Here is a 27,204-nt window from a genome sequence, read left to right as displayed (position 1 = left end):
AGCAATGATAGGAGAGGCCATGTGAGGATATGACAGAGCCAAGTGACTTGGTGTATAGGGAGAAAAGGAGAGGGCTTAGAACTGAGCCCTGGGGGACACCAGTGGTGAGAGCACGTGGTGCGGAGACAGCTTCTGCGCCACGCCACTTGGTAGGAGCGACCGGTCAGGTAGGACGTAATCCAGGGAGTGAGCCGCGCCGGAGATGCCCAGCTCGGAGAGGGTGGAGAGGAGGATCTGATGGTTCACAGTATCAAAGGCAGCAGACAGGTCTAGAAGGACAAGAGCAGAGGAGAGAGAGTTAGCTTTAGCAGTGCGGAGAGCCTCCGTGACACAGAGAAGAGCAGTCTCAGTTGAATGACCAGTCCTGAAACCTGACTGGTTTGGATCAAGAAGGTCATTCTGAGAGAGATAGCAAGAGAGTTGGCTAAAGACGGCACGCTCAATAGTTTTGGAAAGAAAAGAAAGAAGGGATACTGGTCTGTAGTTGTTGACATCAGTGGGATCGAGTGTTGGATTTTTGAGAAGGGGTGCAACTCTCGCTCTCTTGAAGACGGAAGGGACATAGCCAGCGGTCAAGGATGAGTTGATCAGCGATTTATGGTGGGATCTTCTGTCACGATCGTCATAAGATGAAGTGGACCAAGGCGCAGTGTGATAACCGTACATCTTTTATTGTACTGAATACACGATCAAAACAAAACAACAAACGATACGTGAAGTCCTAGGTTATACACCAAAACAAACCTTATGGAACAAGATCCCACAATAAACAGTGCCAAACAGGCTGCCTAAGTATGGTCCCCAATCAGAGACAACAAGCTACAGCTGCCTCTGATTGGGAACCACCCTGGCCAACATAGAAATACACGAACTAGAACAAAACATAGAAAATAACACATAGAAAATCCACACCCTGGCTCAACATATAAGAGTCCCCAGAGCCAGGGCGTGACAAGTACAGACACACACACACATGCATGCTACACGCACATCACAACTGCTGCTACCAGACTCTTATTTACTATTGCTAATACTGAACTATTTAAACACTTGCCCCCCCAATCCTCCCTTCCCTGATACAGTACATGTAAACATAAATTGTGCCTTCCTGTATTATACTTATGCTAAATGTTTATTCTATTCTACTGAGACATTTACTTTATGTTCCTATTCTTATCTTTTATGATTTCTTATGTTGTTGCATTGTCGAGAAGGAACCTGCAAGTAAGCATTTTGTTGGACGGTGTATACCGTGTGTATGCTATAAATCCGACTAATAAAACTTTAAACTTGAAAAGAGGACCTGTAGCCAACAGCCCCCCTGCTATAAAAGTGGACTGCAGCTTTCCATGCTCTGAGAGACCATCGCACTGGAGACAGTGTGTACCTTTGTGTGTGTGTGTGTGTGTGTGTTTGTTTACATGTACATGTGTGCATGTGTTTTGAAGACCAGACATATCCCCAGGGTGGAGTCACTGGGTGGATTACTGGGGATCAACATGTCATGTAAAGGAGGTTCCCTTTTCACTGATTGCCTATGATCACACCCAGTGGCGGTCAGCGCCATTTATGATGAGGGAGGACAATTCTTTTTTCCATGAGCATGGCCTTATTTCTATTACAGCATGTTGGATGACTGTCATTCATATTCCATTCACCCAGTTCAATGTAACAGCGATACGTTTAGGCTAGTACATGATACTCAAATTTTCCCTATACCAATCATGAGGTTGCTACAACCTAGCCTATGAATGAAAGTTTACAACTTAGGTGCACACAGGTTGAGAGAAAAATTTGAGATGACAGACAGTCACACATGGACAGACAGTAACACATTCAATACCGCATTGCACGCTCTTGCCTGCATCTAGGGTGTAATCATTAGTCCAACAGTTGCAAACGAGCGTTTTTTTATTGGACAAATTCAGGTATTTCTATCCCCGTTTCGTTTGCTTCCGTTTAAGAAACGTTTTTCAACAGAATCGGCGGAATGAATACACCCCTGATCACGCATAAACACAGTTCCCTTTTATACGTAGCAGCCACGTTGTATTCCTTCTAGCCTCTATGCACTCTCCTCCTCTCACCTTTTCCCTTCGTTTGTGGACTTCGATGAACAACACATCAGCTGTATGAGACCAGGCGAAAAAACCTTTCCAATCCATGTCATAACCGCTACACACAGCCTACATCGTTGTCCCCATATTAGCTAAAGTAACGTCATAGTCAACATAGCTAATAGAACTAATGTGTTAGTAAACCCGCTCCAATCATGCAGTAATGTTACAGTGTATAGTCAGCAAGCAAATAAACTGGCGGGCCCCAGTTGCAATAAATTAATAAAACCTTATCTTGACTTGGAAGAGTTCCAGCGTTGTGTTGGATAGTCATAGCCAGCTAGCTAACATAGCACCCCTCTGTTTGAGCCGGGTGTTTGAGTAACTAAACTAGCCAGCTGCATTTGCTAGCTAAGTAAGTGAAACTGAAAAAGAAATGACAATCTCTCTCTCTCTTGCTTCTCCTTCATTTTTGAACAAATTAATTTGTTGAAAACTGTTCAACTATTGTCTTTCTCTCTCTTTCAGTCAACTACTCACCACATTTTATGCACTGCAGTGCTAGCTAGCTGTAGCTTATGCTTTCAGTACTAGATTCATTCTCTGATCCTTTGATTGGGTGGACAACATGTCAGTTCATCCTGCAAGAGCTCTGATAGGTTGGAGGACGTCCTCCGGAAGTGGTCATAATTACTGTGTAAGTCTATGGAAGGGGGTGAGAACCATGAGCCTCCTAGGTTTTGTATTGAAGTCATTGTACCAAGAGGAAGACGGAAGCTAGCTGTCCTCCGGCTACACCATGGTGCTACCCTACAGAGTGTTGTTGAGGCTACTTTAGACCTTCTTTGCAAAATCAATTATCTGGTGACGTGAATATATTTAGTATAGTTTTATCTAAAAAGGATAACTTTTTCAATTTTGTACTATTTAACTTGTTATGAAATTGTTATGGGCCTCCCCTTCCTCCTCTGAGGAGCCTCCACTGATCACACCCCACTGGGAAAAAAGGGTCCATATCAGGGGATATCTTGACATGACACATTTTTTATATTTTAGAGAATACAGACCATGTCCAATGCATATTTGGAGTTTTGTGGATATGCACCATATCCTGACAAATTCTGAATCCAGATGTGTCTTTTAGACATGTTTGATACTGGGATTACTCCGAATATCACACATGGACATTTCCTACGGCCGGATATGGACTCATTCAGTATCCTGAGACATGTGGCATCTTACGTTCTCTCTTCATACTGACCGTATGCATATCTGTGTTTTCTCAGCACATTCCAAGATAGGAAGCTATATTGAGTCCAGATATGTATCTCCTGGCTGACGTCCATATCCGGATCTTGATATGCTTTTTGATATGCTGAAAATAAGGAAGATTTCTGAAGCATTTCTGAGCTTTCAGCACATGCTCAATGATTTGACGAATATGAAATCTATATTTTCTTTCATATACCAGTGGAGGCTCATCAGAGGAGGAAGGGGAGGACCATCCTCCTCAGTAAATGTAATAAAAAATAAAAATGGCAAAACATTGAAAAGGTTATCCTTTTTAGATAAAACTATACTAAATATATATTCACATTTCACCAAAAACACCAAAAACCTAGGAGGCTCTTGGTTCTCACCCCCTTTTATAGACTTACAAAGTAATTATGACAACTCCCGGTGGACGTCCTACAACCTATCAGAGCTCTTGCAGCATGAACTGACATGTTGTCCACCCAATCAATGAATTAATCTAGTACTGAAAGCATAAGCTACAGCTAGCTGGCTAGCACTGCAGTGCATAAAATGTGGTGAGTAGTTCACTCAAAGAGAGAGAAAGACAATAGTTGAACAGTTTTTACCTGGTCACATACAGCTGATGTGTTGTTCATCGAAGTTCACAAACGAAGGGAAAAGGTGAGAGGAGGAGAGTGCATAGAGGCGAGAAGGAATACAACGTGGCTGCTATGAAAGTGAACTGTGTTTATGCGTGATCAGGGGTGTATTCATTCCGCCGATTCTGTTGAAAAACGTTTCTTAAACGGAAGCAAATGAAACAGGGATAAAAAACCTGAATTTGTCCAATAGAAATTCTTGTTTGTAACTGTTAGATGAATGATTACACCCTAGATGCAGGCAAGAGCGTGCAAGGCGGTATTGAATGTGTTACTGTCTGTCCATGTGTCACTGTCTGTCATCTCAAATTCTTATCTCAACCTGTGTGCACCTACGTTGTAAACTTTCAGTTATAGCAACCTCATGATGGGTATAGGGAAAATTAGTGTATCATGTACTAGCCTAAACCTATCGATGTTACATTGAACTGGGTAAATGGAATATGAATGACAGTCATCCAACATGCTGTAATAGAAATAAGGCCATGCTCATGAAAAAATAAATAATCCTCCCTCATCATAAACGGCACTGTCCCATTTCGAAGAATATCCTAGCTCCGTATATGAAATTAAGGACGTGTGTCACGTCTCCTCCCGTTGCTCCCCTCCGGCGCTCTGATTCGCCGGTCTACTGAGCCACTGGTCTGAGCGCACCACCTCGGCAACACCGGAATGGAAACCCAACGCACCCTAATCACCTCCAGCGCACCTGCACCTCATCATCTCATCACCACCCCTCTTTAGCCCTGGACTGTTCTGGATGATGTTGTGTGTGATTGTTAAGCTTTGTGTTGTTTACGCTATCTTTGTTATTTCTCTTGCTCATTGTTAAGTCAACCTTGACCATGTTAATTCCTGCGTCTGGATCCTGCCTCTTCGTATACTCAGTACGCTTCACAACGTGTATCTGGAGCGTGTCTACTCCGAGTCCTTATATCTAATAAAATGTCAGATATCCGGAAATATATAGATAAAGGTATCCCCTGATATTGACCCTTTTTGCCAAGTGACCATTACTGTTGTGTTAACCAAACTGGCCCAGGAATTCTCTGCTCTAGGACCAGATAAGTTCAGTCGTAAGCACGATTAAATCATTTTTATCGGAAAAGGACAGATGGAGGACAGTAGAGATTTTGGAGTGGGTTTATCTATCTACGCTACATGACCAAAAGTATGTGGACACCTGTTCGTCGAACATCTCATTCCAAAATCAGCCTCCACTCTTCTGGGAAGGCTTTCCACTAGATAGTGGAATATTGCTGCGGGGACTTGCTTCCATTCAGCTACAAGAGCATTAGTGAGGTCGAGCACTGATGTTGGACGATTAGGCCTGGCTCACAGTCGGAGTTCCAATTCATCCCAAAGGTGTTTGACGGGGTTGAGGTCAGGGCTCTGTGCAGGCCAGTCAAGTTCTTCCACAAAGATCTCAACAAACCATTTCTGTATGGACCTCACTTTGTGCACGGGGGCACTGTCATGCTGAAACAGGAAAGGGCCTTCCCCACACTGTTGCCACAAAGTTGGAAGCACAGAATCGTCTAGAATGTCAGTGTAAGCTGTATCGTTAAGATTTCCCTTCACTGGAGCTAAGGGGCCTAGCCCGAACCATGAAAAACAGCCCCAGACCATTATTCCTCCATCCAACACTTGGCATTGTGCATGGTGATCTTAGGCTTGTGTGCCGCTACTTGGCCATGGAAACCCATTTCATGAAGCTCCCGACGAACAGATCTTGTGTTGACTACTCTTTAGTGAGTTCCTGGCCTGTGCTGAGTACAACATTTACGAGGGTAGGGTGTAAGAGTGTGTATGGGTGTTGGGAGTGTGGGGATTCCCTGTAAATCCAGATAGACCAGGGGCAGAAGTTTGTCTGTGGAGAGATGATGAGCTCACCTGACTGTCTGACTCGTAGTCTACGCTATGCTGCTGCGACGCGTCATTCACCTGCGGCTTCTCCTCTAGACTCAGGCACAGCAGCCACGTGACCAGGCCCGCCACGAACATGCCGATGTCTGCGATGAACACACGAATGCCATTTCCTGCATCGGCACCCCGGACGCTGCAGAGAGAGATCGAAACATGGAAAATTGGTTAGCCAACAAGGACAGATAAGAAAAGGTAAACAATTTGGGTGCTATTTTGTTTTTAATTTTCAGATGCAGTGGTCTATACTGTGTTGCTTCATAAGGATTCCTGTCAGTTCAGTGATGATATTTGACGCCAGCAGATAAAATGAAAACTATTATACTTTAAGTAAACATTTACAATCCCTGTCTTTACAACAAGACGATGGTAAACACAACGTGGTGTGGTTAACAGCTAGTTTATATATAATTAAAAACATTTTTATGGGTTTTATGGATCATAACAAGGTAGAGTAATCGTTAAATAGTTTATTGTCTGAATTCCTCCTCTATAGACATGTGGGTGCAGGTTTTTCACTTATACCTAATTGGTACTCAACTTATGACCAAATCACCTTCATTCATATTCTGACATTGTTTACAGGATTTGTTTTCTCACACAAAACACTGTGGATTGAGTAAATGATGTAAATCAGAGGGTAAACTAGGAAATTAAATTTTTTAAAGGTAAACAAAGTAGTCTTCAGGACATGACGATCTAACGTCAAAGTACAACGTGTCCATACACTGTGTTCTATACATTGTGTTTTAGAGATTGTGTTCTATGCATGGTGTTCTATACCTGGTGTTCTATAAATGGTGTTCTATACATTGTGTTTTATAAATTGTGTTCTATACATGTTGTTCCATACAAGATGTTCTATAAATGGTGTTCTATAGATTGTGTTCTATAAATGGTGTTCTATACATGGTGTTCTATAAATGGTGTTTTATAGATTCTGTTCTATACATTGTGTTCTATACATGTTGTTCTATAAATGGTGTTCTATTGATTGTGTTCTATACATGGTGTTCTATAAATTGTGTTTTATAGATTCTGTTCTATACATTGTGTTCTATACATGTTGTTCTATAAATGGTGTTCTATTGATTGTGTTCTATACATGGTGTTCTAGAAATTGTGTTTTATACATTGTGTTATATACATTGTGTTCTATACATGTGGTTCTATAAATGGTGTTCTATTGATTGTGTTCTATACATGGTGTTCTAGAAATGGTGTTTTATACATTGTGTTATATACATTGTGTTCTATACATGGTGTTCTATAGATGGTGTTCTATACATTGTGTTCTATACATGGTGTTCTATAGATTGTGTTCTATAATTTGTGTTCTATACATTGTGTTATTTACACTGCGTTATATACATTGTGTTCTATAAATTGTGTTCTATACATTGTGTTCTATAGAAAACGTTTTACAGGCCTTTCACCATCCATGCCAATTAAAGCATGGCCCGTGTAAAATGTAAAAGCATTGTTATTAAAAAAGAGCATTAAACCCATAGCGCAGCAGTGTACTGCGCTAGCCTCTTAAAACACACAGAGAACATTTTGTTCCATAGTAAAAGTGTGGGATATTCCCACTGTCCTCTCTGTTACAGCGCTGGTCCGGCTAGTTCTTATTTCCCGTGCTCTGGAAAGGTATGCTGTGGCCGTTGCAGTGGGCCCAACTCTGGTCCCCCTCGCTTGGCCCAAAAACATCTAATGAAATGAACCTAATCCTCACCATGGCCTGCTTTCAATGCGCCCCCCCAACCCCAATTTCCCTTGAAAAGCGTAACTCAACTTCTCAACTTTCATATTTGCTCAGGTTCAAAGCAGTGAGCAGCAACACTTGCAGATGTGAGAGAAATAATAAAAATAATGTATGTTTCAGATCTTGAAAGGAAATGTCTCGGGCCGGTGGAGCTGAAGTTAAGTTTTCAGAGGAAGCTTTTGAGATACATTTTCTATTTGTGAATCGGGAGTAGGGGCGCAGTGCCTATGGCTGGAATGGCGCTTTCATAAGAGGTCCTGGTGGGAGTACACAGCACAGTACACCCTCTATGAACCAGAGGACAGCTCAGGAGACTGGTATTTCTGGTGAGTCATAGTGCACTGGGAGACCGTGTGGTCGGCGTGGGACCTAGACATCCCCGGACTCACTGCCAGGTACACGTGGGAGAGCACAAGGTGATGACGTCAATTAGTTTAGAAGGGATGACCGAGTCTGAAGGAAGGGAAAAAGGACTGCGAAGTCTGACGTAGTGAATTGGTTTCTGTTATCAGTTTGAAGGTGTCAAGGAAGGCACTTTTGAAAGAGCAGGAAGCCATTGCACAGAAACGTCTCCCTTAGAGATCCATGGCAGTTGGGTCCCTCTGATGGTACTCCTCAGACAGGATATACTGCCACGAGCAGTGGGTGGATATTTGAGTTTTCACAGGCTTGTTTTGCTTCGTTGTTGGGTTGCATAAAACTCTAAGCAAATGTTTGGAATCCCATGGCGCTCGCTCCGCATGAGACCTGACATTCAAAAGCGAGCGGCCAGGGGAGGGCACAGATGCAGACGCTTTGAACCGAGTGATATTTGCCTTCGTAAAAATGTAATAAGTGGCAGACGGCGCTAGTTAACACGCTAGAAAAACACATGCAGAAACCGGGTGCCCCGAACGGCGGGGGCAACACAAGCTCTTTGTAATGAAGTCTCTCTCTCTCTACACCGTTTGCTTCTCTCTCGCCATTTAAAGGGTCTTTCATCTCAGTCCTGCTCATAAAGACAGAGCTGTGGAGCTGTGAGCTGGCAACATAAACGCCTGCGCATGGCATAGATTTGGGACCGGGAAAGGGCCTTAAAGGGGAGGTGATCAAAGTGGCTAAATTATCTGTACAGATTTAGCTTGTCCATCTCATCTCTGGAAAGATAGCTTGTATAGCATTGACAATTTAACGGGTTGATGGATACAGTGAAAAGTTGCTACCGAGAGTGAACAGTGAACTGGCAGTTAATTTCGGAAGCCATAACAAAAGAGCTAACTCGATTTAGCTGTTGTGAGACACTAACTGGCACTGGACTTTAGGCCTCAAGGGCACACTGGCACATCTCTCATTAGGAGTAGACTGTGCCCCCCTGGTTCTGCAGGGTGCCCGGCAGGGCTCCAACACACAAATACCAGGGAGATAGGAATAGGCAGCTCGGAGTATGGCCAAGACAAGGTTGTTCAAGCAAACACCACCGAAAAATAGCAAAAGGGGGCTTTGATAAACATGTGATATCGATTTCAACCTGAATCCTAAAAAGTCTTCAACCCAGAAAATGTGCATTTACAGTAACTTTACCATTTCAAAATAACTGTAATTATTTTCTCTAAAAATTGCATATAGTGGTGAAGATGTCAAAACTACCAACATCAGAATAGAAAGAGCTTAAATTAATAAAGACCTAATAACATTATGATTTGAAGAAAATGACTGCAATCATGATGACAAACCTAGAAATGATTAAGGATTTTGACTGTAGATCTTACAAGATTATTTCTCTTAGTGTTCTTTTATTGTTAAAAAAGCTTAGAAGAACCCAAAAGATCTTGCAGGACTTTGCTTTCACCTACTTCCACCACTGTACCTTTGGTTTGCGCTACACCTCCAATGGCGGCACCCAGTATCCTGTCATGTTCCATCTATTGTACGTTGAGAACTGCTGGATATGATGATGATTTGTGGGGTAATTTTGTCATCCATTATCCTGTGTGTCTGTTTGGGTGCACATCCTCACTGCAGAGGAGATTACTTTCCCATTTACGCTAAATAAAACATTCTACATGGGCATGTCATGCGACATGCCAAATGCATTTCATTCACATTCCACAAAGACACAATCTGCCTTCTCCCCCCTTTCAGTCACAGTCTACTACAACTCAATCATTCAACAACTTGCATCGGCACATGGAACATGTTAATGAATGCACATGTTAACGAAGACACTGTGAAATTCAATAAATACAATCCTCCAAAAAGGAAGCTCATTCATTCATTCATTCATTTCGTTACCCAGACCACCCCATGAGAGAAATAATATGAGAGTCCATGACCCAATAATGACAGAACACTAAGATCAATGACAGGAGGACGTCTGAGTGAATAGCTTTCAATTCCCGACTGAACACATCTCAACGATCTAGTGGGATATCTGGTCGTCCCGTAATCCAATCACATCTCTCGTGCGAGTTCCTAATTAATTACCACGGGCTTCTACCATCTTTGCGTCGGGGTCCATCAGAGCTGAGAGAGTGTGTCATTCATCTAAGGACATGGAGGAAATGTGAAAACAGATCATATTCAACGATTGCTGGCTTATCATTTTTTTTTACATTTTAGTCATTTTAGCAGATGCTAAACCCACAACCCTGGCGTTGCAAGCGCCATGCTCGACCAACTGAGCTACAGGGGACTGTACCTCAGTGATCTTAACATGAAAAATCTGGCATGCTCATGTCTTACAAAGTTATGTGAATACGTCTTTGGGTGCTGTAGCCCAGGTGTAATGTAGCTGGGGTGGGTTTACTTAATGAGATGAACAAACCTGGTTTAAGAGCATTGATACCTATACTTTGAAAGGATTGTCTGTAAGCTATGGATTTGTGAATGATCAGCATGTGATTCTGATCCAAATCTTCAGCCCTGTGGCTTCAGCAGACTGTTTAACATTAATAACATAATCATCAGCAAGTATCTCTCAACAAATCCAAATATCATGAATATCATGGGAACCACACACGCAGACAAAATATGGTTTGGTAACACTTTATTTGGATTGTCTGTAGGGCATCTACAGCTGCTCTATCTACATACTATCAGTAACATTTCAACTAACTGTCTACTAACACTAACCCTTAACCGTAACCGTAACCTTAACCCTTATCCTAACCCTAAACTTAACCCTTACCCTAACCCTTACTCTAACCCTTATTCTAAACCTAACCCTAACCGTGACCTTAACCCTTACCCTAACCCTTACTCTAACCCTTATTCTAAACCTAACCCTAACCGTAACCTTAACGCTTACCCTAACCCTTACTCTAACCCTTATTCTAAACCTAACCCTGACCGTAACCTTAACCCTTACCCTAACCCTTACTCTAACCCTTATTCTAAACCTAACCCTAACCGTAACCTTAACCCTTACCCTAACCCTTACTCTAACCCTTATTCTAAACCTAACCCTAACCATAACCTTAACCCTTACCCTAACCCTTACTCTAACCCTTATTCTAAACCTAACCCTAACCGTAACCTTAACCCTTACCCTTACTCTAACCCATATTCTAAACCTAACCCTAACCGTAACCTTAACCCTTACCCTAACCCTTACTCTAACCCTTATTCTAAACCTAACCCTAACCGTAACCTTAACCCTTACCCTAACCCTTACTCTAACCCTTATTCTAAACCTAACCCTAACCGTAACCTTAACCCTTACCCTAACCCTTACTCTAACCCTAAACCTAACCCTAACCCTAACCGTAACCTTAACCCTTACCCTTATTCTAAACCTAACCCTAACCGTAACCTTAACCCTTACCCTAACCCTTACTCTAACCCTTATTCTAAACCTAACCCTAACCGTAACTCTAACCCTTACCCTAACCCTTACTCTAACCCTTATTCTAACCCTAACCGTAACCTTAACCTTAACCCTTACCCTAACCCTTACTCTAACCCTTATTCTAACCCTAACCGTAACCTTAACCCTTACCCTAACCCTTACTCTAACCCTTACCCTAACCCTTATTCTAACCCTAACCCTAACCTTAGCGTGGAGTTGCTTATCAACAGATAGTTTGTTGGTAGTATGACCATCTGTAACCTATCTACAGATGGGGAATCCGTCCTATTCATGGAATCCAAACATAAATAGATCGCATTTCTGGAGATGGTTCATTAACATAAGCAAAGCTTCTTTTTTTTACGAGTGCCAGGGGGCGAGGTATTCTGGAGCAGATCATCCTATGGCACTGGTACCTCTGCCAACCTCATGCCATACGTCAACACGTCAACAAACACACCCACACAAACGCACACAGAGCAGGGATGCCAATTACAGCTCTCAAATGGCAAGGATAAACTGTTCCTGGACCATTGAAAGTGTGACACCAACAGACAATCTGCCAACTGTCATTTAGCAAACCCACTTCGACCTGCATTAATATCCACGTCAGACTGAACGACACACGGCTAAAACGGTTCAAATGTTATTCAGTTCATCATAAAGCTTCTCGACATGAACGATCATAACAAGGGAGGGTAAATGGCTAAATGGTTGAACCGCCCTCCTCTCATGTAGCATAGCAAAACCTTTGAACGTCTGAAAGCCGATACTAGGGCTGGCACAATTACTGTATAACCGTGTAACCGACGGTTACGGATGAAGACCATCATGAAAAAAGAAAAAAGGAAGAAACAGCTGGGCATTCGTGCGATTGAGTCAGTTTCTGTGGTAAAATGGACTCTTAACAATGAAACTTTGTTGCTACTTGCTGAAACAAGCAAGGTGTTTTAGCAAACAAGTCTTCGGTTGCTTAAGCAACACCCCCCACAATGCAGCAGCACACATAGAAATAGAATGAATAGAACAAGCTTGGAACCTCTAACCCTGGCAATTTGACTTGTAAACTCATGGGTACACTTGCAATGGCTGTCTGGTATTGTGATGCAATAATTTCCATGGTAAAGTAGAATGTTCATTAAAATGATGTTAGCTGATGTGGCTCATGTAATGTCAGTTGAGATGAATGAACAAATCACAGCACATATTGATGCACTTCCTGCTTTTACTTCCTGCTTTTACTTGCTTTTACTTCCTGCTTTGCTGCTATGGGTACACTCGCAATGGCCGCCAGTCCACCCATTATGCCATAATTGAATTGAATGGGGACAGCCGTTCTATGGCAGCACAAGTCAAACACCTGCCAGACAATCCCCCCTTCTCCAAAACATGTGTAAATATTGGACTATAATGTTCTTATACTTGTCTTGTATTATTTCTTAATGTTGTTGCATTGTCGAGAAGGAACCTGCAAGTAAGCATTTCGTTGGACGATGTATGCCATGTGCAGGGCATAAAAAAAGAGAGAAATATATATAGTATATATTATACGTACAGTATATTGTATATTATAAATGTAGTATATATTTTATATTTTTTGACTGCAACTGCCAACCACAGGAAGACTCAGGAGCCCTCTCTCAATGAGCGTAGACAGCCTGCTGCACTCTGCTAATCATCAGACGGGGAGAGGAGAGGAGGTAGGGGGGCCACGTGGGTAACTGGGGGGGCCCTGCCTATAAAAAAACAAAGCCCCCGGACCTATGATTTGTTAATCCGGCCCTGACCATGTGTATCCCGTACATACGACTTCTAAAACTTGAAACTTGGAGGAGACGAGATATAAATGCCTCATCTCCCTCATCAAAGGGGTCCTATCCAGTCGTGATACAAAGAAAGAACAGTGTTTTCCACTGTTGTCTGTGACGCCTCCTATTTCTGGGAAAGCATTCCAATATTGATTAACATTGGCGCTGAAACGATGGAATTTCCCTCCAGTAGCACAAAGTATGACTCAAATGTCAGATACAAGTCTGTACATTTTCCAAACATTTCTAGCTTCCCCTGAGTAGGTCAAGAATGGGAAAAGTAGAACACGACTGACCAATAAATTAACCGATAATTCTGTCTGGGATGGCAAGGCGGCAGAGTCTTGGCCATTGGAGTATAGTTCTTCTTTGTTCTACCTTGGTCAGGGTGGAGTGTGAACCGGAGATGAGACAGCACTTTGGCCCAATCCAGAGGGTCACAACACTGGACACACGCCATTGGCCAACACAGGGGCCTAATGATGGAACTCAACCGATCACGTCCACCGTATTAAAAGAAGACTGTACACCAGGGGGGGGGGTTAAGAAGGGTACAGGTCTGGATCTGTTTACTCTAACTACTTCCTCACAAAATGGCGGACAGGTCTTGAGTTTGATTTGCTCTGAGTCAGCGAGCAGGGGAAGGGAGGGAGAAAAAGAGTCAACAAGCAACCAATCACGGATGACCAGATAATACAGTACGACCCGTTTCCCCCTACTTTTCATACCTCCGTCCATTGCTTGTACAAACACTTTTGGTATAAGCCCTGAGGAACATGTTTAACTAATTAGTTTGTCCAATTACAAAAATATAAAGTATATCTATTGAAGGAAAACATTTAGTTGTGAATGCAACGAGTGATAAAATATGACCATGGTTGTAACAGGTGATCCAGACATGCTCATACTCAATTCCAACAGGTATTCCTACTGATCTGTTCTAGGGAAAATCTTGCTCCCTGGTTGCCAGTTATCTCTCAGGACATTTAACACTTCCTCCACATTTCATCTTTAATCCCCTGGAAATCCCTTTAACCGGGCCGTTACACTTTGGTCAGTATGCTCCAGTCTGTCACTAGACAGCAATTACGCCTTCATTGTCTGTACAGTAAACCGAGGACGTTTGGCGCGTCATCCCCGGCAGCCCTCAGGGTACAGCGCGGTCCTGGCGCGTTCCGGGTGAAGCGGGCAGCGCCCACAGAGTACCACAGAGCGTTGGGCACCCCGCTGAGCCAAGAGAAACAGGGTAGCACAGTGGCACAATTCAGGCCTCACTGGCCTATATTCCAGCACCTGGCCTGCCGGCAGTATCCAGCCCCAACGTTATTAAAGACCTGGAGTTTAACTACTGATTTGAGAATGATACATTAGCGGGATAAATGTTTTGTTACCCTGTGTTTAACAGAAATACATGCGTAATGAATAGATTAGGGTGTTTGTGGAGCAGTTGGCTAGACTTTAGGGATGTATATGGCAATTAGATATTGGCTGCACTGAGTAGAATTCAGCGAGGACCGAGGAAGCAGTCACACTTCGGAAGAGGTCCATCTGCTCCAACCAAGACAGCTTTAGTGCATACAACAATGGGGCATACAATAATCTCAGCTCTGTAGATTCTGCAGCGAAGAGACAGAATCACTAGATCATTTATTCTGGTATTGCCCCTATGTAGCTTGTTTCTGGTCACAGGTTCAGGAATGGTTAAAAAATCACAACATTCACTTAAAATTAACCTTACAAATAGCTGTGTTGGGATAGCAAAACGTAGATTTCTGCCTAAATAGACATACCCAAAAGTATCTGCTATTCATGTGTAATTACATGAAAAACGTGGTATATTTTGAAAGAAGACATCTGAGAGATTATGAGAAAATTACCAGAAGACAGATAGGAGTTACATAGTTCAGAATACACAAGATTAAGCACATACAAAATAACCGTTTCTTATTTTATTTTATTTTGAAAGTCATCTTTATTGACAAGCAATAAGTTAATTATTGATGACTAGAGCTGGAAATACATCAGATGGCTTCCACAACATGTGAACAATATCAGAAGAAAATGGGATTGATAGACCTAACAACTAGAAATGGGCAGATGTTTTAGTAAGTGGTGTCAGGTGTGGTCACGGGACGTTTCCAAGTGTCCCTAAACCTCTCCAAAGTGGCATATGTCTGTAAATTAGATAATTCCAGTGCTATGACATATTTGCAATCCCTAAATGCTATTTGTTCAGTATAAAAACACAATTTCTACCATATCAACCTCACTCAAACATTGTGGTGGTGTTATGGGGTATCCTGGGTACATTCAAGCGTCCTTTCAACCTCTCCAAAGTGTCAGAATGTGGTAATTGCACTGTTTTTGCACACTGGATGTGCCTAAAAGTTATTGTTCACTATAAAAATGTAATTTCTACAATACTAACATCTCTCAAACATTGTGGTGGGGATATGGATATGGATGCCTACAGCGCGTAAGCAGGCAACGTTATATTTTTGATGTGCAAAAATATAGTCACTCGGTGGACATTCGATGTTGCCATTAAGTCATACATCATCAGATAACATTGGCAATAGGCTAGATTTGTTCCTACCAACCTAAGGATTAATTAGGCCTGCCCTTATAAATTTGTATGCCCATATATGGTAGTAAGTCATAACACATATTTGCCAAGATACTCAGCTTTCCACAGATACCCTGCTTTTGCAGATAGGGGCAACCATTCTCATACCAGACTGAATTGAATAAAATAAAATAAATAGAGTCCCCAAATATGGGGACTTTACATTTAAGAGGTTAAATAAATCACAACATTTATCCTTACAAATAGCAGTGTTGGGTGATTTGGAAAGCCATAGTCAGTCAATAAATAATATAATAATACTCGTAGGAAAGGTTTTCATCTTTAGCTCACAATCTGTGGATACTATATAAGATTAGAAAGGTTGAAAATGTATGTAAAACATCACAGCACAATTGAAAAATATATGGCACGTGGAAACCAAACGAGGGTGGTCTATGGTGATAAGTGGGATGGGCTGAGAGTGTCTGAGGGGTGGGATTAAAAAGCTTATGTTTGGTAATGTATTATTGTTATGTGATTGCTTTATATAAAAGTACCATGTATGTAAAATGTGTATGCAAAATGTGTATGTAAACTGTATATGTAAAATGTATGTATATGTAGCAGAAAAGCTGTAAAAAAAATATATATATATATATGTGTCCTCCGAGGAGGACGGGTAAAACATTTTTTTTTTACGTTTTAGGAAATATGACTAGATTTATCCATCTCAGCTACACTAGTTGGACATTAGGGCTGGGAATTGCCAGGGCCCTCACGATACCATATTATTACTATACTTTAGTGCTGATACGATATGTATTGCGATTCTCACGATTCTATATGTATTGCAATTCATATTGTGATTTTATTGCGATTCGATGTTCCAAACATATTGCTCACCATATGTCTGCTGCAGAGGGACAAGAGAGAGAAAACAAGTTTTGATCAGTCGTGCTGAAAACAAATTGGCTCCCTATTTAAAAAGAAGATGGAGAACAAGCTATGATGGGAAAAATACTGGAGTTTTGGTGCAGGTACAGCCAACTAGCGCAAAAATTATATTGCGATATTGTCAAAACGATACGATACGATATATCATAAAAAATAATATCCCGATATGTAACTGTATCGATTTTTTTACCCCATCACTAATGGCCATGATAATTTTTCCCCTCATGAATTGATATTCTTAATTAATCAACATAGTACAGAAATGCCACAGTTCAAAGCACCATCATGGAGGATGTTAACTGTTGGATTGTGCGGTAGACAGAGAAACAGAAAGCAGACACTGAAATCTTTAAGTGTGCTGGGATTCACCACGTAAAACGTATTGTTTCTCAGACTAAACAGTAGTTGTTACAAAATCAAACCATGTCTGAAGATATGGGTCAGAGATTTCCTTCTAAATTTGATTCTATCCAGGAATAGGATTCTATCCAGGAATAGGATTATATCCAGGAACAGGATTCTATCCAGGAATTTCACACAATAGTCAGCTGCCCTCGGAAACAATCGTGAGGGGATGTCAATATGATAAAGAGGAAATCGGAGGCGGGCCTTACAGTACAGTAGACAATGCAACAAGAGTAAATGACACAAAATCCCAGTTTGACTTCAGCATGCTGCATGCACAAAGATCAGATTGCGAGCATGATCCTAAGCTTATCTCGATGTGAAAGGAAATGAAAGTGAATTTTACCTCGACGCACCAACCACCACAAATATGGTTACGGGGGTTATGTGTAGAAGGCTCTCTCAAAGAGGAAGAGAGGACATAATTGCTGCCCTGAAGCCACGATGGAGGTCATATGACTGAGGTCACTTGCTTTACACATACATCCCCAACAACATACCTCCATTCTCATGTGCTTATTCTAGGGGCAACATATTTCCTATGGGAACCACACTTCAGCTTTTATTCCCATTGTTTTTTTTTTGTGTGACCAACTTTTTATTTAGTTTAGTCTTTTTGGTTTTTTGAGGGAGGGGTTACAGGTACAAATAAACGCTCAAAGAAATGCATACAAAAATAACCCCTACTCATCCCCCTTCAGTCCCCATCCACCCGCCTGCATCCTCCCTTCCCACATGGAAACCATGGCTCCCACCCCGCCTAGCCCCCCTCCACTCGAAGAAAGCATGCCTCCCACCAATTCCCCATCCCACCCAGCAACCGAGGTCTCCCATCAGCCCCCCTTCCACCCATCAATCCCCAGACTCTCTCCCCACAAACAACCCCCTAGGCCTCAATTGTTCCTTGACTAGCACCATTCATTCTCGCTGTCGATAATTATAATGTTATAACTTCTAATAGTAACTGTATCCACTAGTTAAATGGGAGAGAGTGAGGTGGTTGCTATCTTAGAGTCAACATTTTGTTAGCAGCAGTGCTGCCTGACAGCAGTAATCTTCTCTGATTAATTGAGAGATTCAAGGGGCTATCATCATTAAGTAACATAATAGATGCAAAGCATTGAATATTTAAATTCATACACTTCTAAATTATTTTTGCAACTTTGTCCCAGATGCATTTAACTGCAGGGCACTCCCACATCATATGAAGGAATGTGCCTATCTGATTTAGGGGACACAGTGAACAGTTGGGAGTTGGGGCCAATTTCATTGTAAAACGTTTCCTTGGTGTTAAATACAGTCTGTGGACAAACTTAAAATGTATAAATTGCTGGTTTGGATTACGGGATGCCAATGTCATATTTTTCCATATTCTGTTCAAGTTAAAGGGTTGTTCAGATTCAATTACAGTACATTCGGAAAGTATTCAGACCCCTTGACCTTTTCCACATTTTGTTACGTTACAGCCTTATTCTAAAATGCATTAAATAGTTTTTTTCCCTCATCAATCTACACACAATACTCCATAAAAAATGGAAATATCACATTTACATAAGTATTCAGACCCTTTACTCAGTACTTTGTTAAAGCACCTTTGGCAGCGATTACAGCATCGAGTCTTCTTGGGTATGACGCTACAAGCTTGGCACACCTGTATTTGGGGAATTTCTCCCACTCTTCTCTGCAAATCCTCTCAAGCTCTGTCAGGTTGGATGGGGAGCATTGCTGCACAGCTATTTTCAGGTCTCTCCAGTGATGTTCGATCGGGTTCAAGTCCGGGGACTGGCTGGGCCACTCAAGGACATTCAGAGACTTGTCCCAAAGCCACTCCTGCGTTGTCTTGGCTTTGTGCTTAGGGTTGTTGTCCTGTTGGAAGGTGAACCTTCGCCCCAGTCTGAGGTCCTGAGTGCTCTGGAGCAGGTTTTCATCAAGGATCTCTCTGTACTTTGCTCCGTTCATCTTTCCCTCGATCCTGACTAGTCTCCCAGTCCCTGCCGCTGAAAATAATCCCCACAGCATGATGCTGCCACCACCATGCTTCACCGTAGGGATGGTGCCAGGTTTCCTCCAGACGTGACGCTTGGCATTCAGGCCAAAGAGTTCAATCTTGGTTTCATCAGACCAGAGAATCTTGTTTCTTATGGTCTAAGAGTCCTTTAGGTGCCTTTTGGTAAACTCCAAGCGGGCTGTCATGTGCCTTTTACTGAGGAGTGGCTTCCGTCTGGCCACTCTACCATAAAGGCCTGATTGGTGGAGAGCTGCAGAGATGGTTGTCCTTCTGGAAGGTTCTCTCATCTCCACAGAGGAACTCTGGAGCTCAGTCAGAGTGACCATCAGGTTCTTGGTCACCTCCCTGACCAAGGCCCTTCTCCCCCGATTGCTAAATTTGCCGGGCAGCCAGCTCTAGGAAGAGTCTTGGTGGTTCCAAACTTCTTCCATTTAAGAATGATGGAGGCCACTGTGTTCTTGGGGACCTTCAATACTGCAGAAATGTTTTGGTACCCTTCCCCAGATCTGTGCCTCCACACAATCCTGTCTGGGAGCTCTACGGACAATTCCTTCGACCTCATGGCTTGGTTTTTGCTCTGACATGCACTGTCAACTGTGGGACCTTATATAGACAGGTTTGTGCCTTTCCAAATCATGTCCAATCAATTGAATTTACCACAGGTGGACTCCAGTCAAGTTGTAGAAACATCTCAAGGATGATCAATCGAAACAGGATGCACCTGAGCTCAATTTCTAGTATTATAGTAAAGGGGCTGAATACTTATGTAAATAAGGTATTTCCATTTTTTTTTTAAATATATATATATTTTTTTAAAATTCTACAAACCTGTTTTTGCTTTGTCATTATGGGGTACTGTGTGTAGATTGATGAGGGTTTTTATTTATTTAATCCATTTTAGAATAAGGCCGTAACGTAACAAAATGTGGAAAAAGTAAAGGGGTCTGAATACTTTCCGAATGCACTGTACATTTGTGGACCATACTTTTTTAATGGCTAGCTCAGAATATGAGCTTTCCAAAAGTTGTTTATATATTTTAGAGATCAGTCCTTTTGGGAGCCCAGATAATTTATTTATAAATCCCATCATTGGATGGTTCGGTAGTTGGGTTTCCCAAGGGACTCCATAGGCCAGCATAGATTACCTAAACTGTAAATATAGAAAAAAGGAGTTGCCTGGTAATGTGTATGTATCTTTCAAATCTTGGAATGTTCTCAAACCATTACTGTCCATGATTTCGGTAATGGTATAGATTCCACATTTGAACCATTGGGGGGATGCAAAAGGCCACCCTCAAGATCAAAAGGAATTAATGTGAAATATTGGAGGGGCATGCCATTTTTATTCCCAGTTACATAGTTTTTCAATTTTGCGCCTAATAGAAATTGTGTGAGTATTAATAGGACCAAAGCGTAGTTTACATAGTTTAAGGAATATATCAGTGAAGACCACCTCTTCCAGGGCAATAGGAGACAGCATATTTCTCTATATACTCAGCCAGGGGGCAGAATAATCATGTCTAAACCAATTTAGGATGGGGTAAAATGCTAGTGCCAATTTAAAGTTTGGTACGGATAGTCCTCCTACGTCTTTCCCTCTTTGTAAATGTGTTACTTTTATCCGGGATCGTTTACCTTGCCATATGCAATATGAAACTGCACTATGAATTTTATCCCAATAGCCAGAAGGGGGAGCCATGGGAAGCATTGAACTACAGAAATTCAGCCGTGGCAATATATACATTTTTACAATAGATATTCTGCCATTTAAAGCAACCGGGATATTATTCCATCTACTGAGGTCAGATGGAATTGATTTGAGCATTCTGTTAAAGTTTATGGCAATGGAGTCCTCCATCGGGGTCTTGAGAGGTAGTAGGGCTGATTTAGTAAGATTCATTTTATAGCTTGAGATGAAGTTGAATTTATCTATGATCTTCAATTAGTTTGGGAGCAATTGATATTAAAATATCGTCTGTGTATAATGAGATTAAGTGATCAGTAGATTTTAAGGGAAATTGGTGTTATTTCCTTCGATTTATGAATTTCCTGGGCCAGGGGTTCCATGGATAATAAGAATAGCAAAGGTGCAATTGGATCGCCTTGTCTGCTGCTTCTAGTTATTCTTAATGGAGCAGAGCAGATATTGCCTGTTATAACTATGGCTGAGGGATTGACATATAGTATTTTAATCATATTAATGAAATTGGTGCCAATTCCCATGTGTTCCAAGACAGACCATATGTACATTCTAGTCTATCAAAAGCTTTTTCTGCATCGAGAGATAATACAGCCCAAGTAGCTGTTGTTTCTGATGAAGCATCTAAGATATGCAATAGTCGGCAGAGGTTATCCGAGGATAAACGGTTTTTAACAGGCCCGCTTTCGTCCGTGTGGACCAATTTGGGTAAGTAAGTCTCGAGATAGGACGACAACATTTTAGAAAACAGTCGAATATCTGTATTTATCAAAGATAGTGGGTGATAGTGAGAACACTGGGTGGCATCCTTACCTTTTCTTAAATAAAAGCTAAATTAGTGCTGTATTCACATCTCTCCCAGATCAACCTTTTTGAATGGCTGTATTAATCATTTCGAGCAATAGTGGACCTAATTGATTCCAACATTTTAAATAGACCTCAGGAGGAATACCGTCTCATCCCTTTTGAGTTCATTGAGTGAGATTTGGGCTCCCTGCCTGGTGGCTTCCTCTGTTGAGAGAAGAGGAGTTCTTCATTCTTTTAGAAAGGACTTAGTCTTGCTTGGTGTGGATTTACAATCAGAGGTGTACAGTTCTTTATAGAAGTGGGATAATCTTTGATTGATACATTTGGGTTCTGATAGTAATCCCCCTGTTTCAGATTCAATAGTTGCTATATCAGCTAAATGATAATTACTGCATAGGTTGTCTAGTAAACGACTGGGACGATTACCATGGAAGTAATTGTTGAGTCTTACTCGATGGATGGCAAATTCTGCTCTCTGTCTTATCAATAAACAAAGTTCTGTTTTGACTGGAAAGAGTAATAGCTACTTGGTCTAAAAAGAGTGTTTGTTGAGAACGCTCTAACAGTTAACAACATTTCAAAATCTTATTTAATTGTGATTTATTCAACCCAGATACAAACGCAGTTGAATTATTTTTAATAAAATCTTTTGGTGGCATCCCATAGAATCCGAGGGTCATCGACTATTTTTTTGGTGATAATTATGAATTAATTTAGTTCAATTTCAAATTGATCAGACAATGTAGGATTTTGTAATAATGAAACATTGAAACGCCATCTTGTGTCTCTTTTAGGAAATTCAGAAATATGAAGTTGGCAGTAGTAAGCCTGGTGGTCAGACAAGCTCATATGTTGAATTTCTATTTTCTAAATGAAAGAAAATAGAGGAATAGATAATAGTACGAAATCGATTCATGAGAATGATTTATGCCTATTTGAGTAGAAAATATACTATTTTGCTTTAGAATGATGTGCTCGCCAGACATCAATGAGGTTGTAATCATAATGCTGGAGAGCCTTGGTTGCGTGTGGATTGTAGTTGGTTTTATTAGATTTGTCTCGCATGTCCAAAATGGCATTCATGTCCTGTCCCAATAACCAGATAAAATTCAGTTAATCCTAAATATATGCTGTTCAGAGAATAAAAAAACGTAGGATCATATGAATTTGGAGCGTATACATTTAAGGAAAGTCATTCTACCTTCTTAGTCTTTGCCTTTACCCAAGATTGTAATTTTGAGTTTCTTACAGTATGTATCATTATGGTTCCACCTCTAGTTTTGTATGGGGCTGATGAAAAAGCAGCCAGTTTGTCCAAATTGTTCTCTATTCTATTTGAGTCCTTCTGGACAGGTGTGTTTCTTGGAGCATTGCTAGATGTGACTCGTTTAAGGAAACTAAGCGAATGTCGCGTGTCACTACTTCACAGGAGAGGCATTCAAACATTTTTTTATTTGTTTTTATCAAAATGCGTTTTTGGCAGAAATGCCATCTGGAACATGTGCACTTTCATGTGCCTCAATAACAAACTTGTATGCCATCTGTAAATACAAATAAAATTGTTAAATTACAAGCCTAGTTGGTTTAGCCATGGAAAAAGACAGGAACCTTCCCACTAGCCATGATTGGCTGAGATAATCAATGGGCTGGACATGCCGAGAGATTCGTTTGGATTGGTCTACCATGTAGCACGCTTCTGTCTATAACATGAGCTGCTCAGTGTGTGTAGGTAATCCTTTCTAACGCAGCTTTTTTTAAAAATATATCACGAAGAACTGCAAAAGTGTTGCTAATGCTCTCCACTTTCTGGATGACTGAGTTTTGAAATCAGTGGAATGCCCGGCGGAAGTAGAGTATGACAGCTAAGGAGATGCAGAGGGAGTCGAAAAGAGAACACACAGAAAGCTGTTGTATAAAACACCTGTCTCCGGATTGCATCTTCAAACTAAGGGCAATCGTGACAGAGAAGGAGAAGCGTTCATCCGTGTATACGGGTAAGAGAGTCTAGCTAGCTACATTTTCAGATATTATATGTTTCTAATTTAGTCAGAAAGTCATTTTCATTGCAAGTTAAAGTGAACTGTTAGCTAGCTAGCTAACGTTAGCTGCCTGGCTCGCTAGCTAATGTTACGTGTATGATCTGTGTAGTAACATTACTCATATCTCAGAGCATTTGAAACCTAGTTGGTTAGCTTTAGCTACCTGCAGATTCATGCAGGGTAGTAACGTTATGAGTTGGGATCATGGTTCATTGTTTAGCTAGCTAGCTAGCTACATATCTAAACAAAAGACTCCACTATGCAAGTAACCATTTCACTGTACCATTTACACCTCTGTATCCTGCGCATGTGACAAATAAACATAGATTTAATTTGATATAGTGTGTATTTACCACAAAATTAGAAACGTATAATATCTGAAGATTTAGCTAGCTAGACTCTCTTACACGTATACATGGATGAACGCTTCTCCTTCTCTGTCACGGTTGCCCTTAGATGTAATAATGTGAAGAACAACATGACCTGCACCAAAGTCAAATTAGGATATAACGTTAGGACAATGAGACAGTGTCCAAGTTCTAAAATTATCCGGTAGAATGCCCTGCTTTCATTTCATCACACTCACAACTGTAAGCTATTTTCTGTAATTAGCTCACCATTGACTTGTAAATAATGATCTCGTTGTGAGTTTATTTTCCTGTAAAAATGAATACAAATGACCTAAAGCTAAGACATTGTCAGCTATATGATATGGTCATTATTTGAATTGGCTAGCCAGCTAACGTAATGTTAGCTAGCTAGCTAACAAGCTAAAAACTATAAAGTTGCTTTACATTTTACATTTTAGTCATTTAGTAGACGCTCTTATCCAGAGCGACTTACAGTTAGTGAGTGCATACATTTTTCATACTGTTTTCAGTTGCCTGGTTTGCAACATATGCTAAATTCATTTTTAAATGGATGGGTTTCATTGGTGTTAAAATACACCAGTTATGCTATTTTGGACCACTAGGTTGCTGATGTCATGCAGCCTGTCGTTTTTGTGTTTATACTTTTTCATAACGACAACGACAAGTTTGATGTCGGATGACAATAGAATGATGTCACTGAGACAACTGTCCACAGACATGTCGATAGACGGAGTATAAACCAGCCTTTAGTCTTGAAATCTTTGGTTGTTTAGTACACTACCGTACTCACTCTGTTTAGCACATGGCCTCACATATGAATCCTTAAAGTGATGGGTGGGGCTAAGGCTTAAGAGGGTGTGAACGATGCTGAATGGTTGTAGACAAAGAAGAGCTCTCCAGTAGGTGTACCAAAACATTCAAGGCCCATTTTCTAAAAAGTGGGGTTACAAGTTTATCAACTTTGAAAGCAGAATTACTTTCCCATTGTTCCTCAACTGCAGTGTATGATTTTCAATTTTCTAGCTCTGAGTCTCTACTTTTATCCAATGTAAAAAACACAATTTAAAATGTTGCTACATAAGACAGAATCGAGCCAGTCGGTCACATATCAACATGGTTTCTTGCTAGGATATCAAGACAGCTGCATAGCTACAGGAAATAGTGGTGCTGAGGGTGCTGCAGCACCCCCTGATAAATCACAACAACAAAAAGCTGCCATGGACAGCCGGAATGTTTAATATGACAGTTTAGGCCTTTCAAAATCCAAGCTACAATAGCTAGCGTTGCCATTGTAAAACTAAAAAAAGAAGAAGGTATTATTAATAAAGTCATTGTTGTCTTTAGTGTTAATAAGGATGTGAAACAAAAAGCAGAGTTCACAGGGAAACCCACCCATTGGTCGTTCCCCACCCAGAACTTGATGTTATGGTGGGTAATGAAGAAAAAATAAGAGAAAAGGAAATAAAAATTAGGCTAAATATAACAACAGAAATGCAAGCCTAAACAGTCAAACAGGATGGCTGTAGGAGCAATATGCCCATCATCATTAGCAATATGGTCTAAATTACCCTAAACATAATGTACCCTCAATTTTGTATTAAGCATGCATGTGCTCTATACTATGCACAAAAACAAAGACAAAAGAAGAAGGAATGCAGTCTATAATTACATTTACATTTACATAATTTAGCAGATGCTCTTATCCAGAGCGACTTTCAAATAATCTAGATCTTCACAATACTTCATGGCCTGTAGGCCAAGTCCTCCCTGGGAGACCAACTCAGCAGCGTAAACAAAGGGGGACAGCCATCAACAGAAATAAAAAATATTATAATAATAATTGTGTGGAAGCCCATATTGGAATGGCCATCTACCCTAAACAATTTAGCCCATAGGGATGCAATGCGCTGTAGCCCCACAAGGAAGCAGCCCCAGTCTGTACGACACTTCAATATATTGTCCATTGTTCATTGATTGGCGTGGAGTCATCGTTGTCTAAATGTCATTGTACCATAGGCACTATAATTATAACAGTCCAATGTCCAGCATTAATAATAATAGGGTTCCTTTTACCCCATTGAGGAGGTTTCCTCATCATTGACTTATGCTGAGGGCAGCATCACAGCTGCGTGATTGATTGTGCGTGGATAGCATAATATTGAGACGGTCAAATTGGGGTTAGCCGAGATCTTTCGGCTCCTCCCCTTGTGTGTTGGGCTTGATGAGCTTCTCGAAGAAGTCTTGAGTCTCATTGGCAGTGAAAAACGTATGTGTTGTATTCTGACAGGTCAAGGTGAGTTTTGAAGCCGCCTCTCAGGTTTAGCTGGCGTAGCTGGGATCTCATCTAGTTGTAGGTCGTCCTCGGGTTCAGCCATTCTGCACTCAGATCTGAGTAGATGCTGATCCTCTTCTCCGCATAGGTCGGAGCCCCCGATTCCACTGCGAGGCGAACAATTTGCCGCAATGTTTATTAGCGGCATGGGACCCAGCCCAAACAGTTCATAGAAAAGATTGCTCATGAAGGAAGTTGGGTTGCCTGCATCCACACCAGTTTCAAGTCCTGTGACCCGCACACACAGGAATAATTTTAGAGTGATTCTGTTTTCTTTTTTAGGAGATTGATTTCCCCTTCTAGCTTAGTTCGCACTGTTTCCAGGTCATGGAGTCGCCCCTCTGTCACGTTGGCCGCTGTCTCCAAACTTTCCACTTTAGTTGAGTAGGTATCCACTTTAGAAGTGAGCAGTGTAAGATATTAATTTATCGGTTTTGATTGCAAGTCGAGGGCAGAGGTAATTCCCTCACAAACAATCTCTCAGATAGTAGTGGCCAACTCTTTCTGTTGCCGGGTGTTGAGAGCCGCCATGTTCCTACAGGTGATTGTGAATGAACATAGTATGCCAGCTGGGGGAGAGAAGTAGAGCTGCTATTGTTCCTTGTAATGCAGTAAACGTCCCACACCTTAACGTGATGTTAAAAAAACAAGTATGTTCATTCACAGTTATTTTGCAAAAGAAAGCCACGCGTTTCAGTTGCATGCCACCCGGAACCGGAACAGCAGCTTTTATTCCCGTTGTCGATAACAAA

At 41.3% G+C, this 27,204-nt stretch overlaps 1 protein-coding gene across 1 annotated transcript in view; it reads right to left on the bottom strand.

The window, feature by feature from the left end:
- Positions 1 to 27,204, bottom strand: part of LOC121549424 (piezo-type mechanosensitive ion channel component 2-like) — a 77,598-nt gene that overhangs the window by 10,632 nt on the left and 39,762 nt on the right. The window contains exon 4 of the mRNA XM_041861234.2: positions 5,846 to 6,011. Coding sequence (XP_041717168.2) covers positions 5,846 to 6,011 — 166 coding nt within the window. The remainder of the gene's footprint in view (positions 1 to 5,845; positions 6,012 to 27,204) is intronic.

Source organism: Coregonus clupeaformis, chromosome 34 (assembly GCF_020615455.1).
Source record: "Coregonus clupeaformis isolate EN_2021a chromosome 34, ASM2061545v1, whole genome shotgun sequence".
Classification (NCBI taxonomy): Eukaryota; Metazoa; Chordata; class Actinopteri; order Salmoniformes; family Salmonidae; genus Coregonus; species Coregonus clupeaformis.
The sequence above is the reverse complement of the archived record's forward strand: the minus strand, read 5'-3'. Positions and strand labels throughout refer to the sequence as shown.